Source organism: Onychostoma macrolepis, chromosome 01 (genome assembly GCF_012432095.1).
Source record: "Onychostoma macrolepis isolate SWU-2019 chromosome 01, ASM1243209v1, whole genome shotgun sequence".
NCBI classification, from domain to species: Eukaryota; Metazoa; Chordata; class Actinopteri; order Cypriniformes; family Cyprinidae; genus Onychostoma; species Onychostoma macrolepis.
The window spans coordinates 14,847,525-14,873,958 of record NC_081155.1 but is presented as its reverse complement, the minus strand read 5'-3'; the positions used below and the strand labels follow the sequence as shown (position 1 = coordinate 14,873,958).

At 33.5% G+C, this 26,434-nt stretch overlaps 1 protein-coding gene and 1 long non-coding RNA gene across 8 annotated transcripts in view; one reads left to right on the top strand and one right to left on the bottom strand.

The window, feature by feature from the left end:
• LOC131544364 (VPS10 domain-containing receptor SorCS1) overlaps window positions 1–26,434 on the bottom strand; it is a 218,216-nt gene that overhangs the window by 115,970 nt on the left and 75,812 nt on the right. For all 4 annotated transcript variants that reach the window (XR_009272115.1, XR_009272117.1, XM_058782521.1 and 1 more), the window contains exon 2: window positions 18,773–18,840. Coding sequence is in view for 2 of the 4 variants with exons in the window: in XM_058782521.1 (XP_058638504.1) it covers window positions 18,773–18,840 (68 nt within the window). In the remaining 2 variants the exon portion in view is untranslated. The remainder of the gene's footprint in view (window positions 1–18,772; window positions 18,841–26,434) is intronic.
• Window positions 3,690–14,826, top strand: LOC131544377 (uncharacterized). 4 transcript variants are annotated; one of them, XR_009272124.1, is made up of 7 exons: window positions 3,690–3,998; window positions 4,104–4,178; window positions 4,413–4,505; window positions 4,713–4,788; window positions 10,369–10,484; window positions 13,232–13,320; window positions 13,489–14,826. It is a non-coding gene; the product is annotated as an uncharacterized LOC131544377 (long non-coding RNA). The 4 variants fall into 4 exon arrangements; XR_009272122.1 differs by lacking the exons at window positions 10,369–10,484; window positions 13,232–13,320; window positions 13,489–14,826 and adding an exon at window positions 5,348–5,515; XR_009272123.1 differs by lacking the exons at window positions 10,369–10,484; window positions 13,232–13,320; window positions 13,489–14,826 and having other exon boundaries at window positions 4,751–5,515.

The following is a 26,434-nucleotide window of genomic DNA, read 5'->3' as shown; positions in this document are numbered from 1 at the left end:
TTACATTTAATAACCAGCACCTCAAAAAGAGCAGATTTCACACTGAAGCTCTGTTGAAAGCCAACAATATCATAAATTAAGTACTTACCAAGAGCTCAGAGTTGTTGTTTTTTTCCCATCTCTCTCTCTCATTTTGGTTTTGTAAGTGTTTAAGGGTATTAGAGGCTGGTACTTTTTTATAATAATATTTAATGATTTCACAAGACTTCTGGTTCCTGGTTTCAGAAATAGCACTTTCTTTGCTTACCATATGCTTACAGTGTTTCACACCATATACAGTATACTATACTACTCCAAAAACTGCTTACAGTACCTAAAGTATAGGAAGTGTCTTGGTTCTTTATAACTTCCCATGAAAGTTTAATTATCTGCCACGGAAGGCATTTGACTACATTCATTAAAGCACTCCTGAATTTATCTACCCGGGTGAGGAGGAAATAATTGTCTTGAAATATGCAGATATCTTGAGGGAACACTATAGGATGCACCTGGCCTTTAATATGGCCTAGGTTATTATATTACCATCCATTAGAGCTGATAACTCCCATGAGACACTTTTACACTTACAGTATACTGCACTGTACAATACTGTATCTATACACATATACTGTGCACTTACATGATAACCTGTATAAGGCAGAAAGCAAAATTGCACAAATTGCTCAGAATATTTAATGATGCAATTCTCAGATTATCTATCTCAAAATCGCATACAATTATGGACCTTTTTCATAAATTTATACATTTAATCCATTGCACATTTTATATTATATTACATCATATTATATTTTTTTTATATTATATTGCATTATATTATATTATATTATATTATATTATATTATATTATATTATATTATATTATATTAATTATATTATAATAATTATATTATATTATATTTATATTTTATATAGTTTTTGCAATAAGTAAAATATTACTACACTGTAAAAGTGCTAAGTTGACTTAACTTAAAAAAATTGAGGAAACCCGTTGCCCGTTGAATTTGACAATTCACTTAACTTATTTTTTAAATTATCATTTACTTAAAGATTTAAGGCAACGGGTTAGTCAGCTTAGCACTTTTTACAGTGTACAACAACTGATTTCTATATTAATATAATTCAAAATGCAATTTACTCCTGTGATGACATTTTTTTGTGTGGAATACTTTTTTTCAGGATTCTTTGATGAATGAAAACTTCAAAAGAACAGTAAGTATGTACACTGTAAAAAAATTTACATTTTGAAAAATTGTGGAAACTGACAAACAAATATTGACTCAACAAATTGCTTCCCAATAATTACCCCCAAACAAAAAAAATACATTGTAGTAATTTTAGCTGAAGGTCTGATGTTAAAATTAAAATATATATTCACTGAACATATTAAATTGTGCTCAGCCAATCTATCAATCAGGAGTGAAAAATCTGTGTTTGCCCAACAAGCTTTGCAGCAAAAAACGCATGTACGCATGCGCCTGAGAGAAACCGTTGGTGTAGTGGATTCAAATTCTAGTGATGGGAATTCTAGTGATGGGATCAGTTTACTGACTCGGACCTTTGAGTCTCGTTCAGCAAAATGAACGAATATTTTTTCGAGTCATTTCGTTCATTTTAGCAAAATATAATTAAAATGTTACGTGCTACTTCACTAAAACATCTATTACGTATGCAAACGTTGATCACACTACAAACCATACAAAACTATAATGGTATAAGAAACAGAAAAGATTAATTCATTGTTTACCTGGGTCTTTAGTCTATGAATAGCTCACCTCTTAGGCTATCTGACAAGTCTTCACGTTTGAGTCGTTCGTTCATCACGTGACAGCCCCATAAACTTAACCAGTCTGAGCCGGAAAGAGAATCGATTAGTTCATCTTGAGTCTTTTATCACGTGACGTGACAGCATTGGATAGATAAATTAATTAATTTACAACCTTCCTTACAAACGGGTGCATAGTTATTATTATTATTATTATCATTATTTACTCTTACAGTTACTTGATGTGTTTCTGGTCTCAAATTGTAGCTTTTTATTTATTATAGTTTATAAATGTGTGAATTTCTGTCATGATGGTTGTTTCCCATAACACTGAATGTGGCAACAAATCAACTAAAGAGTTGGTTATTATTATGATGATTATTATTATTATTATTATTAAGTCTTTTTCCCTCAGACTGCATAGGTTTAGCTTATGAGGCTGTCACGTGATGAATGAACGACTCCAACCCGAATACTCGAGAGATGAACTAATCAATTCTCTTTCCGGCTCAGACTGCATAGGTTAAGCGTATGGGGCTGTCACGTGATGAACGAACGACTCGAAAAACCCGAAGACTCGAAACAGGTGAACTAATTCAGTGCAGAACCTATAGGATCCCATATGGAAAGGTAGAGGCGGACAAAGTACACAACTTCCTTACTTGAGTGAAAGTACAGATACCACTGGTCAGATACTACTCCACAAGTAAAAGTTGTAAAGACAGATTTTTACTTAAGTAAAAGTACGGAAGTACATGTTTTTAAAAGTACTTAAGTATCAAAAGTAAAAATTAAATGCATTGTTTTATTGTCGCATTGTTGTATACTTACAATACCTTACGCCACTAATGCAACCTACTGAATACACTGATTAGCTTGTATTATCTTTGGAATTAAGAGCTTTTGTGTTACCAAACCTATAGAAATGGAACAACTGAATGAAGATAATCATCTTTATTTTTTTATTTAACACTCCTACAACTACATTGAACTCATTTTAATACTTGTTTAAAAGTTACAAAGTTCTTTTTCAAAGAGATATTGAAGGCTTTGATATGGTTCAATTTAGGCAAACAAAGCAAACATTGAAAAGAAAACAAACCTTTAGTCTCTTCAGAAAACTGGATCATACTCTCTCAGTATGGCCATGGTGTGTGCAGGAATTTTGCCATCAACTGATCAGTGTTCATAAAATGCTCAAAAATCAGTGAACTTCACAACATGTGGCTAGGGTTGGGTATTGTTTGAATTTTATCCATTCAGATTCTGATTCTGCTTATTGATTTCAATTCTTATTGATTCCCAGTTTAGATTCCAAAGTTTTCATTTAGCCTACTTTTTGATAATTTGTTTGCAAATAAAAATAAAATAAATATATATATATATTAATGTGCAGTGTTTTGACAATAAAATAATGTTCAGATTTATATACTTCCCTGACCAGTTTTTAGCAGCAATTTACCAGTAGGCCTAAGTTTATATATAGCCTATAGTAAAGTGAGGGCAGCGATTTTTGACAGATATATTAGCCTACCATTTGTATTGCCATAGTTTAAATCAAACTATAGTTAATATAATGAAACTATGGTAAATTTGTGGTTACTATAGTGAGATAATAGTAAATGTGTGGATACTGTGATTTTACTGCAAATACTATAGTTATGGCTACTATAGTAAAAACATGGTTAATTTTCCAAAGGGCTTTAATGAGTTAACACATGCCTTTTTAGAGCGCTTTTAGCTATGCAGTAGCGCGGACGTTTACATTAGTTTAGTGGGGAAGATCCCGGGTTGCCAGATTTGCGTATAAAAATTCAGCCAAATGTCCATTCAAAGCTAGGCGGAAAACTGCAGGCTTAGAAATACTGTAACACTTGGCAACACAGGAAGGTGCTGGCAGATCGCAGACCGGATATTCGCAGAAAAAAAAGGGTTCAGTGAATCTGAAAATGCACACGCTGTAAAAACTGCTACATATAACGACTTTCTACTTTGGGACCTTTATATAAATGTAGTTGAGTAAAAAGTACAATATTTGTCTTTCAAATGTAGTGAAGTTAAAGTCGCAAGTTTCCAGAAAAAATAATACTCAAGTAAAGTACAGATACTCAAAAAGTGTACTTAAGTACGCGTTGAACATTCGAGGCGCATTTAAACTGGAGTGCAGGGAGTTACCATGGAAACGGGGCGGCAACTTAGCTGACAAGTCTCTCAATGTTGTTTTTACTGCTTTCAGGTAAGTTAAATTAAATTACTAAAATTACACAAATAATACATACAACTGTTCCTGACACTTTCTTACATGTAATTGACACGCTTCTGTTGAATATTTACTTTACAGAAATGGTTCAGTGTCATCAGAAAAAGTCTGTCAGCATCACAACCGTGAGCTAACTATAGAGGCTAACTATAAGAGGTAAGCTAGCTATAGATTTGAGCTCTTATTTATGAAAGTCTGGGCTTTTAATTACATATTATGTGTAGATGAGTGATTTTTATAGCTTTGTAAATGTTTTGCTGCCAATTTGTTAATGGATGAATTGAAATAAAATTAATTTAACCTAAAAGAATGCACTGTACTGTTAATCCACTTACATTAACTAATATGGGCTGAAACTATTCTAAACATGTTTTTTATCTTTCATTGTAGACAAATATTGATAAGAATTGTACCATGATTTCATCAAAAAAAAAAAAAAAAAACCTCTAATGGGAGCTGATGACAGAGATATAGGAAACACAGGTGATCTGAGAAAGCTGAGAAATGCATTTTTTCACAATATATTTCACCTATATCATCACATATCTTTAAAACCTAAAAATGTAAATTTTCTTTTCTTAAGATTTTTTTGTGTGTTCTGTACATTATTCTCTTTTCTGCATTTCACCTCTGTAGTTTATTTCTAATAAACCTGACATTGTATATTACATATTGTTGGCTCTGTGACAGATTGTATATGTTCCTATATTTTTCCATGCTGATGGCAGAGTTGGAGGGGACCAAGGCACTATGAACCATCTGACTAGTAAGTAAAACCTCAAATATTCAAAAGTTTATCAGATATGAAAAAAATATATCAAATAAATATCAAATATTTTTTGAGTCTTGTATGTCTTACAAGGTCATCCTGTTTAACACTGCATTGAGGACACTGCAACCTACAGAGGGGTACAAAATAATTAAAAACGAGACACAGATGATAATAAAAAAAGTTATTTGAAATGAAAATTAATAATGGTAAGACAGAACCGAGTACCGTGACTGTGACTAACTTCAAAGTGAAACAGTCTGTAATGGTCATCTGCCATACCTGATGGACGGTGAAGGTGGGAATTAGAAGTAAGATTTTCTAAACTTTAAATGTAGTAAAGTGTTTGTTCAAATATATTTTGTTGCTTGTGGAAACCTCACACAAGCCTGAAAGGTGCTTAAAACTTAAAATCTTAATTGCACTCTTGAAAACTGATTCGGTCCAGCAGAATTTTCTGCCCACTTCACTACCAAGATCAAAATGAGCATTGTGAATGTAAAAGCTTCACATTACATTTATAACAATCATTGTTAATATTTGAATTATATTTCAGGGCTGTTCGTGAAGACAGCAAATCAAGAGATGTTGTGACAGAATTCAGCTCCAGATCCACCCTCCACACCAGACTTCTCACTCACAAGGATTGGTTTCTAATAGCATATTATTTGTTCTCTTCAGGGTTAGGTGCATGTAGATGTTACTTGATTTTAGATATAATGAAAACTCTCTCTCTCTCTCTCTCTCTCTCTCTATATATATATATATATATATATATACAGTCATGGCCAAAAATATCGGCAACCTTGGTAAATATGATCAAAGAAGGCTGTGAAAATTAATCTGCATTGTTAATCCATTTGATCTTTTATTTAAAAAATTCACAAAAATCTAACCTTTCATTGGATAATAAGAATTTAAAATGGGGGGAAATATCATTATGAAATAAATGTTTTTCTCTAATACACGTTGGCCACAATTAACGGCACCCTTTTATTCAATACTTTTTGAAACCTCCATTTGCCAGTTTAACAGCTCTAAATTTTCTCCTATAATGCTTGATGAGGTTAGAGAACACCTGACAAGAGATCAGAGACCATTCCTTCATCCAGAATCACTCCAGAGCCTTTAGATTCCCAGCTCCATTACGGTGCTTCTTCTCTTCAATTCACCCACTCATTTTCTACAGGATTCAGGTCAGAGGACTGGAATGGCCAGCAGAAGCTTGGTTTTGTGCTCAGTGACCCATTTTTGTGTTGTTTTTGAGGTTTGTGTTTGGATTATTGTATGGTTGGAAGATCCAAACATGGTCCGTTATAAGATTTCTAACAAAGTCAGTCAATTATTGATTTTTTTTATCTGTTGGTATTTGATAGAATCCATGATGCCATGTGTCTAAACAAGATGTCCAGGACCTCCAACAGAAATATAGGCCCACAACATAAAAAATACAGCAGTATATTTCATTGTACACATGGGGTACTTTTTATCCCTGTGTTCACCAAACTCATCCTGAGTGTTTGCTGCTAAAAAGCTTTTTTTTTTGTTTGTTTGTTTCATCTGACCATAGAAGCCAGTCCCATTTGAAGATCCAGGTATGTCTGATAACTGAATATGCTGGAGTTTGTTTTTGGATGAGCTAGGATAATTGTTCTTGAAACCCTCTCAAACAACATGTGGTGATGTAGGTGCTGTTTGACAATATATATATTAAGGTTTTCTGACCCCAAGACTCAACTATTTTCTGCAATTCTCCAGCTGTGGTCCTTGGAGAGTCTTTAGCCACTCAAACTCTCCTTCTCACCATGCATTATGACAATATAGACACACGTCCTCTTCCAGGCAGTTTTGTAACATTTATGTTGATTGGAAATTCTTAATTATTGCCCTGATGGTGGAAATGGGAATTTTCACTGCTCTAGCTCTTTTGTTAAAGCCACTTCACTAATTTGTGAAGCTCAATTATCTTTTGCTGCACATCATAAATATATTCTTTGGTTTTTCTCATTGTGATGGATGATTAAGGGAATTTGGGCTTTGTTTTCCCTCCTATTTATATTTCTGTGAAACCGGAAGACATGGCTGGATAATTTAATGTTCATAATCACCCTGGAGTGCTCAAAATTGTGAATATGAATGGGAATATACTTCAGAGATATTTTACTCATAAGAATTTGTTGTGTCCAACGTGTATTAGAGAAAAACATTTTTCACAATGATATTTCCCCCCATTTTAAATTCTTATTATCCAATGAAAGGTTAGATTTTTGTGAATTTTTAAAATAAAAGATTAAAAGGTTTAATGATGCAGATTAATTTTCATAGCCTTCTTTGATCATATTTACCTAGGGTGCCAATATTTTTGGCCATGACTGTATTATATACACACACCCAAAGCACCTAAAAGCCATTTCACACTTGCTATGCAACAGGTTGAACGCACTGACCAAACAAAACAAAATAAGCATTTTTTTTTTTTTTAAAGAAAATAGTTTTTGTGGCAGCGTGAAATGACCATAATGCTGTATGTTAGGTGTGAGATTAATTAAACTTGGTTTGCCATAATACATCTATTCAGAAGTGCATCAGTGTGAATTATAATCCCCCCCACATTTGCTGTATATCCATAAAGTGATATATTTGTCATAGTATTCTTTCATTGGTTAACTAACTCATTAAGACAGTCTCTTGCTGCCACCTACTGGCATAACAATGTAACATGCAATGTTTTGTGTTTTTTTTTTTTGTTTTTTTTTGAAAAAGAAAAACATTTTTTTTGCATGATTTCCAATTAATTATTGGAAGTGGGTTGGTTAAGAGCCTGATTAACTGATGTATTACAACGCGTGATTCAGGTTCAATAGAGGAGCAAGTGATTAGTTGAGAAATTAAATTTATATATATGTGTGTGTGTGGCTGTGTGGCTGTACATACACATATGTAGTTGTTTTTTTTTTTTGTTTTTTTTGGTGTTTGACTTAGTGTTATGTTAGAATCACTATTATACTCATACCTTTTGTTGTTTTAGTATTTTGAATTGCTTTTAGCTTTATTTTTTTGTTTTCATTTAAATGTGTAGTTTTGAAATGTTGCATGCATTTGTCATTTTTATTTAATTTCTTTATTTTCTTAAATGTATAGTATTTATAGAGTTTTAACTTTTAGTTTTAGTTACTTTTTCTTATTTGTAAGTCGCTTTGGATAAAAGCGTCTGCTAAATGACTAAAAGTCAAGTAAAAAGTAAAGAAATTGTGTATAGTTAATGATGGATCTTAAATATTTAAATACAGTGTGTTGAATGTCTATGAAGACTTGCATAATGTTTTGACCCTGGATGCTTATAGAAGGATAATCTTTCATTTATGTGCCAGAAACATCATAAGCATTCAGAATTTTGTTGGTTCATGCTGAACTGGTGTTGATAAATGTACTCTTTATATTAACAAGTCAATTTATATTGTCACTGTTTTTAAGTTACATTGTCTGGAGAGTTTTCCAGTGCCCAAATTTTGTTTGTATTCTATTTATTATGAAGGGGCAAATCATAATCTTGATACTGAAAACATTCACATGTGTGGAGATTTAATTTATTTGCATAAAGTTTTAGTAAACGGGAATATATTCTATGAAACTTGTTCAACTTTATTTAATTTAATATTTTAATGTTTTAAAATATATTTGCATTTATAGAAATCTAATATATTTACATGTACAGAATGTAATATGTTAACAAATATTAGGAATTAATATATGGACATGTATTGCAAATTAATATATTTACATAGTCTGATATCTACATATAAAGGAAATAAATATATGTAAATATTTCCGATAAAAATATATTTACATGTATTTAATATATGTGGAAAATATTAAAAAGCAGCCAGAATCAAACATTTAAATATATTTTTAATATATATTTCAAAATATATTTACAAATATTGTATAAAATATATTTTTTGTGAACAGAAATGTAATAATGTTAACAAATATTAGAAATTAATATATGGACAAATATTGCAAATTAATATATTTACATAGTCTGATATCTAAATGTATTTACATATAAAGGGAATAAATATATGTAAATATTTTTATATATATTTCAAAATATATTTGTATATATTGTATAAAATATATTTTCTTGAATGTCTTTTTCCACTTCTCCCAAATGTAATGGCTTGTATGTAATGGCAAAGTGATTATATTTTGTTTCGTTTTTTTATTAAGTTAATTTAGAAAAATTTCTGGAGCATTTTTTTTTTTTTTTTTTGTTAGTTAAATAAGTTTTTCTTTCTTAAAGTAACGGCCAGCGGCAGACCGGCAGGCTGATCAAAGCTGTTTGATCAATTTAGCCTTCTCAAATCATCACGACTTGCCTAAAATAAAATCTATAGATATACTAAAACAGTTCAAGCATATATCAATGTTTAAACGTTAAACCTACATAAATGTGCGCTGCATCCAATAGTTTGTGCGGAGAGTCGAAGCTAAAGCGCAGGACATGGAGGTACCAGCGCAATCAATTGTAATTTTTTTTCAATGGAAAGACCTTAAAATACGCCATAATTTTTGCTCATAAAGGTAAGAGTAATATATCATTTGGAATTTTAAAGGGTCTACTTTTATTTGTGTGTACTCACAATATCAACAAAATGTTGTGCTTTTAAGAAAATAACGATGCGCTTTCTGCCGTCTTGTCTTGAACAGGAGCGCAATGAACAATGAACTGAAAGTCAGTGAATACATGCCTCACAGACATGATAAATATATCTATAGAAAGCTTTAAATTACTACTTAACGAAATAAATCAAATCGATAACAAAAAATTTTTCATTAGGCTATAGCCTAATCCGTGAAGATGCACTTCTCGCTAAAGGCGCGTCTAATAAGGAGACGGCGAGTCAGGATCATCATCTTTGCAAAACCCCATACGTCTTAACTATACTACTTGGATGAAAGTGCACTCTGATGTGGATAAATGAAAATACAACTAAATAATTGGACATGCAACTATTACATTTTCAGAATGTAATTACATTTTATGCTCAAAAAGAGGCTTAAATGCAAAATAATAAGGCTAATTAAAGATGAATTTCCAAAAGCAAAAACATATAATCACATTTGAAAAGTTCAAAAAGTTTGTATTAGATATGCACTGCATGTAACAGTTTGTGAAAATGAAAATATGATTGTACACTAGAACTTGTTTAAAATATTTGTTAAGTAGTTTATATTTGTTTTATTTATCATGTTCTCATATTTATTTTTGTAATGTGTTTGTGTGAAGTCATAACCTTGTAATAATGTAGTACTGTTTTAATCTGTTTGCTATTTGGAATGAGTTATGTTTAATATTTTTCATAGTGTGATTTTTGGTGTACTGTATTAAAACCAGTTAGTTAATTAGAATAATATATGGAACCCACAAAACAATAAAAAATGCATGTCTCTGTTTTTCAATTGATAGATAATAACAAGTGAGATTTTAATTATATTTTGAACACTGAAGTAGGAAATGTAGTCATTTTATGTTAATGTTTGATTTTAACTGTTCCATTTCTTTGTTAATTTTAGATTACTCTGGACTAAGGTATATTATACCCACATGTCAGGGATAGATAGACTTTGAGCTCTAAAGGGCATGGAGAGATGAAGAGAGCCTTGGTTGGATCTTCCGGATATTTCTTCTGGTGAGAAAACCCTGCTCTGTATTTCATGCCAAATTGTAATATTTTACATTATGTACTGAAAAGCACACCAACACACACTTAAAAAGTTATTTCACCCAAAAATTAAACTTTTGTTCTCATTTATTCGTCCTCATGTTATACCACATCTCTATGAGTTTCATTTTTCTGCTGAACACAAAATACATTTTACTTTCATAGTATTAATAAAAACACATTCTTCAAAATCTTTTGTGTTCAACAGAAGACAAACTCATACAGGTTTGGAACAACTTCAGGTTCAGTAAATAATGACAAAAGTTTTATTTTTGGGTGAACTATTCCTTTGAGCAATTTCACACAAACAAGAGTACTGTGAAGGTGTTTTACATAGCTGAGTTAAAGGAGAAGTTCACTTACAGAATAAAAATGTCCTGATAATTTACTCACCCCCATGGTGGCCAGTGGTTTGAAGGTCCAAACTACAGTTTAAGTGCAGCTTCAAAGGGCTCTACATGATCCCAGCCAAGGAATAAGGGTCTTGTTTAGCGAAATGATCAGTCATTTTCTTAAAACAATAAACATTTATATACTTTTTAACCACAAATGCTCGTCTTGAACTAGCTCAACCTCACACATTACATAATCACACATGCATGACATTGTTGGAAGTACCGACCCAGTGTTTACAAAGTGAATGTGCAAAGAAAATCAAATGCCCTTTACAAATAAGGTAAAACAACAATGTTGGACGATTTTGAAGTTGGAGGAGAAAATGAGATGGAGTTTTGTCGCCTTACCCTAACTTTTTGAACCAGAGTACACACATGAAGAACTAACCACACGTGACCTTTTTTCAACATGATTACATAATGCATGAAGACATACATGCACATCACAGAGCTAGTGTAAGACGAGCATGTGTGGTTAAAAAGTAGATACATGTTTCTTTTTTTTTTTTTTTTTAATTGACTCTTATTGTTCAGCTGGGATTGTGTAGAGCCCTTTGAAGCTGCATTCAAACTGCAATTTGGACCTTCAACCTGTTGGCCACCATAGAAGTCCACTATATGGAGAAAAATCCTGGATTGTTTTCCTCAATAAACTTAATTTATTTGTACTTAATTTGTATTCTGGAAGTGGACTTTTCCTTTAAGGCTGCTTGTGCAAGCTCAAATTTCTCTGTATAGATGCAATGCAGCATAAAAGGTAAACTAAATTCCATGATGATGATAATAATAATAATAATACCAGGATGGTTAAAGCATTTTAAAACATTTTGGCCAAATAACCCAACAAATTAGTTATTTTATAGCCCAATGCATTGGGTAAAACTTATTACCCAATCCATTGGGTTAAAATAACCCAACATTAGTTAGGTGCTATAGTAACCCACCATTGGGTCATTTTTAACCCAACTATTTTTAGTGAGTAGTGCGCGTGCACATTAAAGTGTGTTCTTTCACTGCGTGATTCAGTCTTTTAAAATGCATTTAGAAGGATCACAAAATTCAAGATACAGGGGCAGAAAATGTATATGTTTGTATCACTTTAAATAGTTAATCAATATCACACAAAAAGCGACGTTTTTTTCTTCCACAAAGCAAGATGATTACAAATGTGATTTTGATTTTATACAACAGTTCAATAAACAAGATGGTAATATTTTAGACACAATATTGCCTGTTTTTGCTCTATTTTGCCAACAAAAATAATTACAATTTGTGTCTCTGAGCAACGTGTCAGTGTTTCCTTCCTGAATGAATCAACCGTTTAAATGATTCAGTTCAATCGCAATGACTCACTTATTAACAGTGACTGCCACCTGCTGGCGGCTTTAATTTCACATTTAAAGTATCTTTTTATTTTTAAATAATTCCAAATATCAGTATTCAACGTTTTAATGTTTAAAATATCAAAACATTATTTATGCAGTTGTAATTGTCGGTTAAATTATTCATGTCCTGCATTAAACAGTTTGTAAATGTTTCTAAATGCCACTTCAGATGCAGCGTCTGTGTTTCCGCTGCATTGTAAAGATGCATTTTGTTGATACTGATTTAATTTGCTTGGAAACAGCCCAGATGTCTTATTCTAATTGACTACTAAAATGTAAGAATTTGGCTCAAAAGATAATGCACACTTTTACAAAAATGGCTTTATAAAGGTAAAAATGCCCATAAAAGGTAAAACTCAATTTAAACGTATTGGAAAAAAATAATTTATATGACTGCTGTGAACTGACCACCACACAGAATATGCAGAATATTAAAACTTTGGGAGTCCACGGTAGTCTTTAAAATGTACCCCACCTATGGGGCATGTTGTCACATTTCACTTCCAATTTTTGAGGGTAAATAAAGAAAAACATATACACTGTATTTATGAAACAAAGTGACATATTTGTACTAGACAAGTGTGAAATTACTGTGGATAAAAAAATTATACTCTGAACAAGAAGTGGATTTACACAATTTGAGAAAGTCAAAAGGTGTTACTTTGTGCCCCGCTCTCCCCTAGTCCTTAAAATGTCAGTGCAATAACACATTCAGCAATCGTCTAATTATTGTTATCAATAAAATCCCAGAAAATATTGAGATATAATTTAAATCAATATCGCACACCCCTATCGCTCGGTTACCTAAATTTACTTCTTATTGAACTAAATTATTTTTATTTCACTTTATGATTATTATATTAATGTATGACATACAAGAAAAACGTTTCTGCTGTAACATTTTTTTGTTTTGTTTTGTTGTTGTTCCCCTCAGTGTAACCCACCATTGCTAGGTCTGAGCTTTCGAGGCACCATTTGGTCAGAAGTCAGAAGTGTAGAAAAGGAACCACTACGAATTTCACAGTGAGTATTTAACTCAGTTCTTATTGAATATGTTTATTCCATATTAGTGTCAAATACTATTAGCTCTTAGATGTAATTTGCGTGATGTGGCTCTGTGTAATGCAGGCTGCGCAAGTTATTGAAGTTATATGTAGACTTATGTTGACATTGCTATTTTATATTTTTTAGCAGAGTCATTGGAGAACCACACACCTGCAATGAAAATTGGAATATAAGCAGCAGCAGTTGCACTTCAACAGGGTGTCCGCGAGGTCTTAAAAAGTCTTAAATTGTACAAGAAAGTCTTAATTATGATTTCAAGAGGTCTTAAATTTTGAGACGGAAAGACAAGAATTGCGATATGGCTGAATGTGACGATTAAACTTCAAAAGGCTATGATTTCATTAAATAAACATGAGCGCTGCAAGTTCAAAGTCCAGTGCTGCGCTGCTTTGTGTTCTGTCTTTACCGGTGTTGTGCCCATTTTCGACCCCCTGCCAAATTATTACCCCTCTCGTTGAAATCGCTATATGATTGCCTAATCCTAACCCCACCCCTAATCCTAACCCTTCCCCCACACCTAACCCTAAACCTACCAATACTAAAGGGGTAATAATCTGTCAGGGGTCAGAATTGGGCACAACACTGGAAAACCATTATATTTCAGCCAAACGCGACACATGCTGGCAGAGAGTGAATCCTACCTGGTCTCATGGCATTTACGTACCTGGGTGCACTTTTTAGCGTGACATGAAATACGTACCAATAAGTACATATCACTGCAGTTTCCAAAATAAATGAACACTTTTACACAAATTTACAGAGTTGCGATTAATAAAGCATAATTAGCAAAATTACTTTAAGAATATCATGCCATGACTTCAAAACAATATTAATATGCTGGGAGATTTGAAAACTGATGGTTTTGAACGTTAGCAATGCACACATCCAGCTTCATATCTATGGGTTTTCATAGACGACAAGTTTGTTTGGTAGCTCACGGAGTATGGAGACGGACTTAGGAGCCGAGAAGCACCGGTTCGAATCCCGTGTAACTACGTTTCGACAAAGCAGTTAAAATCTGCTTAAAAGGAAGTTCAAATGGCACAGTTGCATCAGCTAATATGTTTTTATATCAGTTTTGAATTTGTTAACAGTATCGGGTAGGTTTAGGGCTGGATTTGGTGTAGGGCATATTTCCAACACGATAGAGCATTAACCTTTAGCGACAGTCCCCGGATATTTGAATTCTGAACCGCCGCAATACGTATCTGAAGCAACGTAATAAAAAAAACAGCAATACGTACCAATATCTACGTAATAAAAACGTGCCAGGGTTCACATATTGAACCTGTGTTTTAGCGCCACTCAGTGGACATTTCTATTTGAAACTGTGGGGAAACGTGCAGCAAGGTACGTAAAACGGTGTCGCACAAAAAGTGCGCAGAGGTACGTATTTTTATGAGACCAGGTTGGTGAATCAGTTAACATGGGTTAAACTAGCGCGCATACGAGTTTCACTGCACGATTCAGTCTATTACAATACATTTAGAATGATCACATACTTTAAGATATGGGGGCAGAAAATGTATAGCCTATATTTATATCATTTCATATAGTTATTCATATAGTATATCACATGAAGAGTGCCATTTTTTTTCTCCAAAAATCAGCATGATTACAAATGTGATATTGATTTTATGCAACAGTTCAATAAACAAGAAGTTAATATTAAGAGACTTACGTTTTAGACACCATATTGGCTGTTTTTGCTCTATTTCTACAACAAAAATCATTCCAAACAGCTACAGCACTGTTTTGCGTCTCTGAGCAGCATGACAGGGTTTTGTTCCTGAATGAATCAAACGTTTAAATGATTCGGTTCAATCGCAATGACTCCCTTATTAACGCTGACCTATTGGCCGTTTTAATTTCACATTTAAAGTATCTTCATGTTTAAAAATAATTTTAAACATCAGTTTTCAACATTTTATGTTTCAAATATCAAAACATCATTTATGCATTTGTAACTGCGCAGGTTAGCATTCTATGTCCCTCAGAGCTGCATTAAAGAGTGTGCAAATGCCACTTCAGATGCATTGCAAAGATAAATTTTGTTGATACTGATTTAATTTGCTTGGTAACAGCCCAAATGCAAGAATTGACTCAAAAGATTATGCACACTTTTAGAAAAAAATGGCTTAAAGGTAAAAATGTCCATACAACTTGTTGGAAACAAGTTTCATTTCTGTCACTGCTGTGAACTGGCCACACAGAATATGAAGAATATCATATGGTATTAATTTTATTTGTGCAGGTGTTAAAAAAGGTCTTAAAAAGTCTTAAATTTGAGCTTAAAAATCCTGCAGAAACCCTGTTCAAGATCCCTGTCAAGTGTGCTAAATGTCTCAGTTTTCCTGGAAGAGGAGGTGATTCTTCACAACTTAGGAGACGTTGTAAATGTATTTATTGTATTCTTTGGATTATTGTATGCACTCAACATGGAGTACAACAAGGGTTTACAGTAAAAGGTTAGTTCACCCTAAAATGAAAATTGTCGTTAATTACTCACCCTCATGTCGTACCCAAACCCGTAAGACCTTCAGTCATCTTCAGAACAAATATTAAGATATTTTTGATAAATCCGACAGCTCTAAAACTCCATAGGAAGCTATTCAACTTACACATTCAAGTTCCAGAACAGTAGGAAAGACATCATTAAAGTATTCAGTGTGAGTCCAGTGGTTTAACCTAAATTTTATGAAGCAAGGCAAGAAAAAAAAAATTACTACTTTATTTACAAAATAATATCCAAAGTGTGGTGGTGCTTCCCCTTTTGGGTTGCAAATCAGTGTTTTAGTAAATAAGGTAGTTATTTTATTTTTTATTTTTGCGCAAACAAAGATCTTCCTAAAATTGAGGTTTAAACCACTGAAGTCACGATGATTATTCTAATGATGTCTTTCCTACTGTTCTGGACCTTGAGTGTGTAAGCTGCATAGCTTTCTGTGGAGGGACGGAAAGCTCTCAGATCTCATCAAAAATATCTTAATTTGTGTTCTGAAGATGAACAAAGGTCTTACAGATTTGGAATGACATGAGGGTAATTAATGACAGAATTGTAATTTTTAGTTGAACTAACCCTTCAATTTCAAAGTACCTCTTATGAGATTTTGTTATTTATTTATTTTTTTTGGCAAACGTTTGAAGTGTAAGATGCCGTTTCATGAGCTCAGAATACCTTTTGTGAGAATGGTAATATTCAGGTGACATTACAATAAACACTGGTTGAAGTAACCTCAGATAAATTATTACATTTTATGGTGTTTTTGATATTTTTGCATGTTTGTGAATGTATTAATGTTTAAAGTGCAATTCATCAGCTTTGTGTATCTTTGTGAAAACATTTAATTTGCAGAAATTCAATTGGGCCAATGGAAAAATGTAGGTGTAGAAAATGTTGAGTTGGGGAGGTCTGAATTTTTTTACAGTGTATGTGTTTACAGTATTTATTTATATTATTTGTAACAATTCAAAGCTACTGTCAATTTTCAATTAATTTGATGTATCTTTGCAGAATAAGTGCTAATTTGGTTCTTAAAAAAGAAGAAGAAAAAACAACTTTTAAACAGTTAAACTGTATATATTTAGACAAATGTAAAAATATTGTTTTGACACAGATGTGTTTCAATCTTAGTCTGCATGGAAAAACAACCCATTTTTCATTATGAGATAAATGTGAACTCTTCCATGATTAACTGCAGAGCGTGCACACACACACACACACACACACACACAGGGCAGACATTACTGCAGAGCACTCACTCACACACAGACTCACACAAAGGACAGACATCATCTAGAAATCTAATTATCATTTCCCGTTCATCTAAAATGATTGGGTAGGTAACTACTCTCCATACTGCCATTTGATTAATAACCCTCTGGTTACCAGCATATTTTATGCAGGGTCACTATCTTCATTACTGAAATGCTGGGTCAACAGCAAAGCATTGTCTGAGAGTAAGAAATTGCTGAACATATCAGATTTTTTGCTAGAGATCTTTGTTATGAGCCCAGCTGGATCTTTTCCTGTCCTGCTATATTACAGAGTGTTTGGCCATTGCACTTCCGATGGAAGCTTCATCTTTCCACGCTAAAGGGCCACACAGTCTGCTAAGCATCTCCAATCCAATCTGCTGCTGGTAGAAGCTGCCAGATCTGGTGATCTGAGGCCAGTTTCACCATTTGTTTGACGGTAGTAGAGCTTTAGATTAGTGGAAGTTAAGAAATAGCTCACCCAAAAATGAAAATGAAAAATGTACTCATTATCATAAATGATAATGATAACAGAGTTTTCACAAAATAAGAAATTTTGATGAATGTTGATAACTGTTTTGGGTCCCATTGACTTATGGACTATGGAAGCCAGTGGGATCTGAAACCATCTGCTTGCCAACATTCTTCAAAATATATTTTGTGTTCCACTGAAGAAAGAAATTAATACCGATTTAGAATGACATTAGGATGAGTAAATGATGACAGAAATTTCACAAAAGAAGATATTTAGAAGAATGTTGGCAACCGTACAGTTTTGAATCTCATTAACTTCCATACTATTTTTATCCTTATGGAAGTCAATGGGACTCAAACCATTGATTAACAACATTTTACAAAATACATTTTTGTGTGTGTCTTCCACAGAAGATAGAAATTAATACAGGTTTGAAATGGCACAAATATGGATAAATAATGACAGAATTTTCACAAAAGAAAATATTTTGAAATAATCACAGTAACACAGCAGTTTCGGGGTCCCATTAACTTCCATAGTATTTTTAATCCATTCTATGGAAGCCAATGGGACCCAAAACCAAAAGAAAAATTCTTCAAAATACAGAAAAGTCATAAAGGTTTGGAACGACATGAGGATAAAAAAAAATAATGGCAGATTTGTCATTTTTGGGTTAACTATCCCTTTAAGATTTCCAACATCAGCTCCATTCAAGCAGCTCTAATACACATACATTATGTCCACTCAGATCAATGAGCTGTGCGCTGGATATCTGGAGAGGGTATAAAGACAATCAGCGACAGACACGCCATTAATCAGCTAATGTAGCTTCATCAGACTATTAATATAGAGTTGATTTAAAAGTCACAACACTGGACGTGTTTGTACTGTAACGCTGCTTAAACAAATGCAACTCCAGAGAGACTATATGAGAACCTTTAAAGCACACTATTTATCTGTTTCTCTCTGATGTTTGTGGAGCTACCACAGGGACACTGCATCACATCATTTGCACAATGTATAAATCGTAACAGTGAACTCTTTTATCTACTTGCTTAAATAAAAGCTTTAACAAGTTGAGAACAAACAGTCACACAGGTATATTACATAACATGCTTGTAATACATTTCCCTATAGCATGGACACATAAAGACTGAATCCTTGAATCTATATTCTTACCTCCATAAGGAGCTCTCTGTGACACTTCCCAGATTGAAGTCATACAGTTTGGTCAGCATGAGAATCACCTGTACAAGAAAAAAAAATTAAAATTAAATTGATTTATTCATTTTAGTTTATCTTGAATTGTCAGTGGGGGGCTAAAATGTCAATCCTGTTACCATGATTTTTCATTAGTAAATAACTACCAACTGAAAAGTTCATAGACATATCTTTGATTGCATTGATTTGTCTTCCTAAGATGTTGTACTTTCACAACCTTGAGCACAAGGCTTGTTAAATTAAACTGCAAATCTGTAAACCCTGTTAACCTTCTGAAAGCATATTTACTGTATATCCTTTCAGATGGTGCAATGCAATTTAGTGGAAATTAAATGCATTATTTATGGTAGAATGTCTCATACTGTATAAATTTACTTAAAAAGCTCATTATCAAGTTCAAAAATGCACAGTGGATGAGGATTCCTAACCTGAAAATGTTGAAAACAGCTGCCAATGGGGAATGCATATAATTTTAGCATATCTCAGATCATGTCATTTGTCACAACTTCATTCATTACCATTAAAAAAATAAAAATAAAAATAATGTTGCCTTAATTGCATTTGTTATTAAGCCCTATGTTGTGACAAATGAAGCAGTTAATATGATTATAGATCATAAAAGCTGCATGCATGACTTTAAAATAGTAAAATGCTATTTAAAGTCATTTTAGATTGAGTATGCCACAATCATGTTAACTTCTCAAAAACATTTCATATACACACATAGAGTTGTGTTGGACAGATTCCTTGCCAGCAAAAAAACTAATTTTGGAATAATTTTTGATGCATAAAAAAAAGACACCACATCAAATCTGAATCAGAACCATTATAAAATTACCTATTACATAAACTGCTCAATAAATCAGCCTAAAACAACCTCAAAATGCACAAATCCTCACATCTTCTCTTCATCTCAGCATAAAACACCATTAAATGATGCATCAGGCTTCCTCCTTGACACCCTAATAATTCATCTCTTCATTACTTAATCATATCATGCTGAATCTATCTACAGCGCTGTAAATATCCTTTATAAGATTGTTAAGGTGCACGAGACTGTGCTAACTAGGTCAGTCAAATTCCTCCAGGAAAATCAGAGATGGGAAAGAGAGAGGAAATTCATGCCTAGAGCGAAAAAAAAAAAAAAAAAGTCTCATAAACTTACAATCTATTTATGCTCCAAGAAAGAATTCATACCTATATGAACTCAAAGCCTTTTGAAGCTGATCATTATGGGGGATGAGTTCATTGATTCTCTCAGAAGTTATAATAGCAAGTGTGGGGAAAATATATATTAACCCTCTGAAAGCTCCTCAATCATTTGCTAGAGTCAAATGTTAACATTTAGGTGTTAAAACACAAAAATGCATTAGTTTAAACAGTCGCTCAAATCATTTTGGGATGAAAACAATGAACTGTTATATATTGTTTCGTGAATTCTTCAAATTCAAGCCTATTTTTATGTAATATAGCTTCAAAGGGCAGCCAAAAATGACCATATCATTAAACTTTCAATCTGTTCCTCACAGCTACACTCATCAAAGTCTTTAGTCTACTAACACGCAGGCTTGAATCCAGCGTTAATAAAACTGGTACAGAGATTCTATCCCATTTCAAAAAGGCCTTCTGCATTTGAAAAAAAAAAAAACACAGAAACCGCTAAAAGATAAAAGTGTGAAGTACCATTCAAACAGAAGAGTACTCTGGGAAAGAAAAGGAATGATGAAATCCCTCTTCAGCTCAAAGAATAATGCAGGTCTTCATGTAAAACAGGCTTTAGTCCACCAAACAACACCTTTAAGGCTATAGTCAATTCGTTCAGCAATATGGGGAGCATCCTGAACTGCTGAGATCTCTTGTAGCATCTGAAAGCTGCCCTGACATTTACATACAGTTCAGTAACGTAGAGCAAAGCACCACAGCACTGCTCAACAACACGATCAGATCTGCGTAATATGAAGGCAGACAAAAAAGACGTCTGAACAAAATGGCATTTAATGCCCTGGACACTTAAGTCACACTTAAAAATGTATGCATTAGCAATGCACCGAAATTTGAGGATGTGTGCGATTCATTTTATTTATTTTTTTTCATTATTAAATAAAAGTAATAAATTAATTTATCATTAAATAAAATGCTTTTTTAGTTTTGTCTAAATTAAAAGTTTAATTCCAGTTTCAGTTTCATACATACACTAAAATGACTTTGAGTTGGTTAAAAAAACTTTCCAAAAATGCAAGCAAAATAAATAAATAAATAAAAATAATAACAATTATTATTATTATTATTGCTCCAAAATTACTTTTTGGGAACAGGCTTTAATAATGACCCGGTTTAATATAGAAATGTTTTTATGGTTAGGTGCATGGGAACAAGTAAATAAAAATAAATAAATAAAATATATATAAAAAAAAATAATATATATATATATATATATATATATATATATATATATATATATATATATATATATATATATATATATATAAAATAGTGATATGTGTGGTGCAAAGAACTCAATTTCTTCAGTGAAGTATCCTGGCGATAACATCATGAAGTGTGCTTTTCTCGACAACATGGAGTATGCATGTCGTTAAAAGGAAGAAAAGGAACAAGGGATGGTGCAATACACAGGAAAACACTGCAAGAGAACCTGCTTCAGTCTGCTGGAAAACTTAAAAAAAATCTTGCTTGGACAATTATATCAAACAATTTTAAAATGGAGAGTTCAAAAAGAAAAAGGCATATGTCCAGTGACCCAGTGGCAGATTAATCCAACTAAAAATCGGTGACGCTGTGTAAAAAAATGTGCAGAAAAAAAAAGCATGCCTATACAGGTGCTGTAAGGGTTGTTAGCCATTTTGCTGACTTAAATCACATGCCTCATTTCCATAACCCCACCCTTCAAAGACAATGTTAGCCAATCAGATGTCAGTACTTCTAAATGCATAAAATGATTGACAGATAGGAAGCATTTCTGATCGGCTTCTAGAATAGAATCATTATTATATTTTTATGCATATTATTTAAAAATAGAATAATGAAATAAAATATAGCATTTTCTAATATAAAGCATATGTACATTTTAACAAATTTTAACATAAGATATAATTCAGTAAAATAAGACAATTTGAACACTTCTGCAAGGAAATTAAAACACAATGGTTACATTTCTGCTTGTTAATTTTGCACCCGTAATATAATACAATACAACCATTAAAGCTGGAAAAAAAAAAAAGACTTTAATATTGCTGATGCATGTTTCTGTGAGTAATGAGTATAAGCTGTTTATATGTCGAGACCCTTATTTTGATTAAGCTTCCTTCATTTAAAAAGGCTTTGGCTTGATTCTCTCTGCATTCTGATTAGGCTTATTAGACACTTCACTACAGTGCTGTTCTGAGCACCTTATTAAATCAAGTCTTTTCTTAAATTCTAGTTATGTACGCTGAATTATATGCATGAATATATTTATAGAGGAAACAACACTGGCACATGATTAGTTGGAATAATACTGAAGTGTGACTTTGAAAGGTTTACATTTGTTGGAAGGGCATAAATCACCATCCAAATTGAGCATCTGTCTTTTATTTATTTGTTAAATCAATGTATAAATCAACAATAAATGAAGAATTGAATGCTGTAGGGTCCCTAGAAGTCCCTATTAAAGCATTTTATTTCATTTCATTTATTTATTTATTTTTTCTCACATGCCTATATGGTGTAAAGAGGGACATTACAATAATATACAAGTAATCCACAAAACTCCTGTCCATCAATTAATGTCTTGTGAAATTAAAAGCCATGTTGTTAATGAACAAATGAATCAAGATGTTTTTAACTTTAAACCATTGCATTGATCTAAAATGTGAGTCCTCCATCCATAATATTGCTTTCTCGTCTGAATCAGGAGAGAAATATGCACAGACCAAGCTCCACAGATAACAGTTCTAAACAAACATGTTGATTGATTTTGATGTGAGATAGCAACAAGGGCTGGACTTTTTCACTGAAGCAAACATTATGGATTATGGACTCATATTTTGGCCAGAAGTAAAGGTTTAGTGTTGAAACACTTTATTGATTGATTTGTTTCTTACAAACATGCAGCTTTGCATTTCACAAGACATTAAATGATGGACTGGAGTCGTTTGGATCGTTTGTGGATTATTGTGATGTTTTTATCAGCTGTTTGGACTCTCATTCTGAAGGCACCCATTCACTGCAGAGGATCCATTTTAGTCAAATAAAACACTGCATTTGGTATAAAGCATGTTTGTTTTTGTTTTTGTGAAGCAGTGAAACAAAAACCAATCTTTCCCTGGAGGGCCAATCTGCTGCATAGTTTAGCTCCAACCCTGATCAAACTCACCTACCTGTGATTTTCTAATGATCTTGAAGACACTGATTAGCATGCTCAGGTGTGTTTGATTAGGGTTAGAGCTAAACTCTGCAGGAAAGTGGATCTCGTGGGCCAGATTTAAGGATCCCTGCTCTAAAGGGTTTGTGGGTAGCGTTTTGGATGGATGGTATTGGGCCATTCTCTTGTATTAGAGGGGAGAAGAGCATTCCCACTGAAAAATAATACGTTGCACTAGAACAGGTGTTGTCAAACGAAATTATCCCAGCCTTGAACAGCGAGAGCAATTCGGCAACAATTTCACATGTGGGAGAGAGGTGTAAAACCTATAAGGCCGTCCACATAAAATTCCCCATCTTAACAAATAGTGACATGCCCCCATAGCTTAGCATTGCCAGGACTAAATTGTCCAAGTCGAATTTGTTCTAGTTTATTTTCCTCCACAAAACTCAAGGTACTGTCTCTATACACCCAATTTGTAACAGGCACATCGTTTGGCCATAACTGAGGAATGTTTGGAGGGAAGAAAGCCTATTAACTAATGTAGAAACAATTACATCTACAGCCCTATTCGGACGGGATTAGTTTTACATGAGGAGGCGGGGTAATGTAATAACTACAGCTCCTCTGTGATTTTAATCCTGTCCGAATTGGTCATGTCAGTGATTTTTTCAGGGAAGAATTACACTGTCTTTTGCCTACTATAAAATGCCCTAAAGACATACTCACAGGTGAAAGTAGTCCTGTGTGAATTGACCTGTTGGACCGACTCTCAGCGGCCCATGTCCAGTTCACACAGGACACAGGACACACAAGACGTGTACAATAACTAATGCTGTATATCAAGTGCTCTAAGTGTCTCAGTAGATTTGACCAATGAAAAGACACAAGAAAATAAAAAGACATGAGGTTCACAACATCTCAGATGTTTTCCCCATGTAACATATCTTTAATTAAAGGGATAGTTCACCCAAAAATGAAAATTCTGTCATTAATTAATCACCCTCATGTCATTCAAAACCCGTAAGACCTTTGTTCATCTTTGGAACACAAATTAAGATATTTTTGATGAAATCCAAGGGCTCTCTGACCCTTCCATAGACAGCAAGGGTCCTACAAGGCACAGAAACGTAGTAAGGACATTGTTAAAATGGTCCATGTGGCATCAGTGGTTCAACCGTAATTTTACGAAGCTTTGAGAATACTTTTTGTGCACAAAGAAAACAATAACAACAACTTTCTTCAACAATTTGTCTCCTCCGCGTCACCCTGGCGCCATTTTGGAGAGCATCACGACACATGTGCGTGCTTTGATCTGAACGTAAACACGTTGTTTACACTCAGATCAAAGCACGCGAATGCATTTTAACGATGTCCTAACTACATTTCTGGACCTTGATCGTGGTATGACACTTGCTGTCTATGGGAGGGTCAGAGAGCTCTCGGATTTCATCGGAAACATCTTAATTTGTGTTCCGAAGATGAACGAAGGTCTCACGGGTTTGGAACAACATGAGGGTGAGTAATTAATGACAGTCATTTTTGGGTGAACTATCCTTTTAAGCATTTTGTGAGGTAAAAACAAAAACACACTTGTAAAAATATCCGTCTAACCATGTCTTCAAATCCCCAGCTTACAAACACACATCAGGAAACTAAACCCTGCGTCCCAGTGTGCATAATATTCATCCTAAATAGTCTGCGAGATTAGACTAAGTGTCTCCCAAAGCATAGTATGTTAAAAACAGTATGCGAGAAGTCCCTGGATGGTCTTATATTGAGGATCTTAAATGGCTTACTTTGCCAAAAACCCATTGTGCTTCAGTTCAGAACCACAAGCATGAATAAACAAAACTACAAACATGGTAGATGTAACAAATCACATTTTTATGATGTGTTAGTATTTCCCAAAGCTAGCTTTCTCTTCTACACACTCAAAAGTATCTACTTCTACTAAGTAGGAGAACTGGGACGCAACACAAATCTAGGGTCGGCGTTTGGCTGGACTAGTGAACCCCTGCTGGTGGATGCTGTAACTACAACATCTTGACTTTTTTCCTCACCATTTCCAGAGCTTTGGCTGTCACAGAGACAGGTGTGACTCTCAAGACTATTTCAGCGACATCTGTCAGGTAGTATGGACATTTTATACATGATATTCCATACAAAGTTTCACTTACAGCACCTCTAAGTTGTCTTTCTACCAACTGTTATGATTTTTATGGTTTTTATTGTTAAAGAAATATGCAGATTTGAACTTTACTCTCTCACAAATCTGTGGGCGTAGGTTGTTTACTTTTAGATGCATCATCCTTCAACTGTTTGTTTCTGATTATTTGGTTCAAATGCATGCAAATTATAGCATAGTTGCTGCTGAAGTGTGCACTAAAGGCAAATAGACAAATGAAGGGTCTCCACACATTTTGGTGTCCTTAAGCTTGAGAGAGATAAAATAAACCACAACCAGCAATCATCAGGGTCTAAGCACATGCTATGACATTCAAAGATTCAGGGAATTTAGATTATAGCCCATACAGTTCCTGAGAAAAAAAAAAAATATATATATATATATATATATATATATATTTAATGTTTTGCAATTGTATGCTTTAAATTAATTTCACAAATTGAATATGCTCTATTCACAGTTATTTATAACACACAGTTAGCTATATCACACAATTATTTCTATGTTCTATGTATTCCGTGTTTGTGCTTTTGTAATTGGATCTTTACTATCCCTAATTAGGCCCATTATTTTGTATTTTAGACTCATTTTAACCGCAAACTATGTGCTTTCTGTGAGTGACTTCAAAATAGGCAATAACATTTCCCCATTTCTTGCAGATTTCACATGCGTATGACATAATTTCCAGTGGCATATTGACTGCCTTTATGTTGTGTAAATCTGTGTGTGAGGTCAATTTCTCATCCCTGGACGGCGTCTTTTACAGCAGAGCGGTAAACATTAGCTGAAGGACGGTGGGCCCTTCTGTCTCCTACATATGGGGAATGTTGTAGGTGGCCTTGCTGTTGCCAGCTCCTGTCAGATGAACTCCTACCACAGTGTGCATATGTCGTATTATACAGCTTGCCAATTAAACCTAGTAATGCATCTCAGTGCCAGTCAATTAGACTCACACATAATATTCTGATGGATTTCTGGGTGAGTTTTATATTACTTTGTTAAAGGCAGTTGATACTATTCAAAGATACCAAACATATGTTGCCAAGATGTCTGAGAAGGAGCGTATCATCTG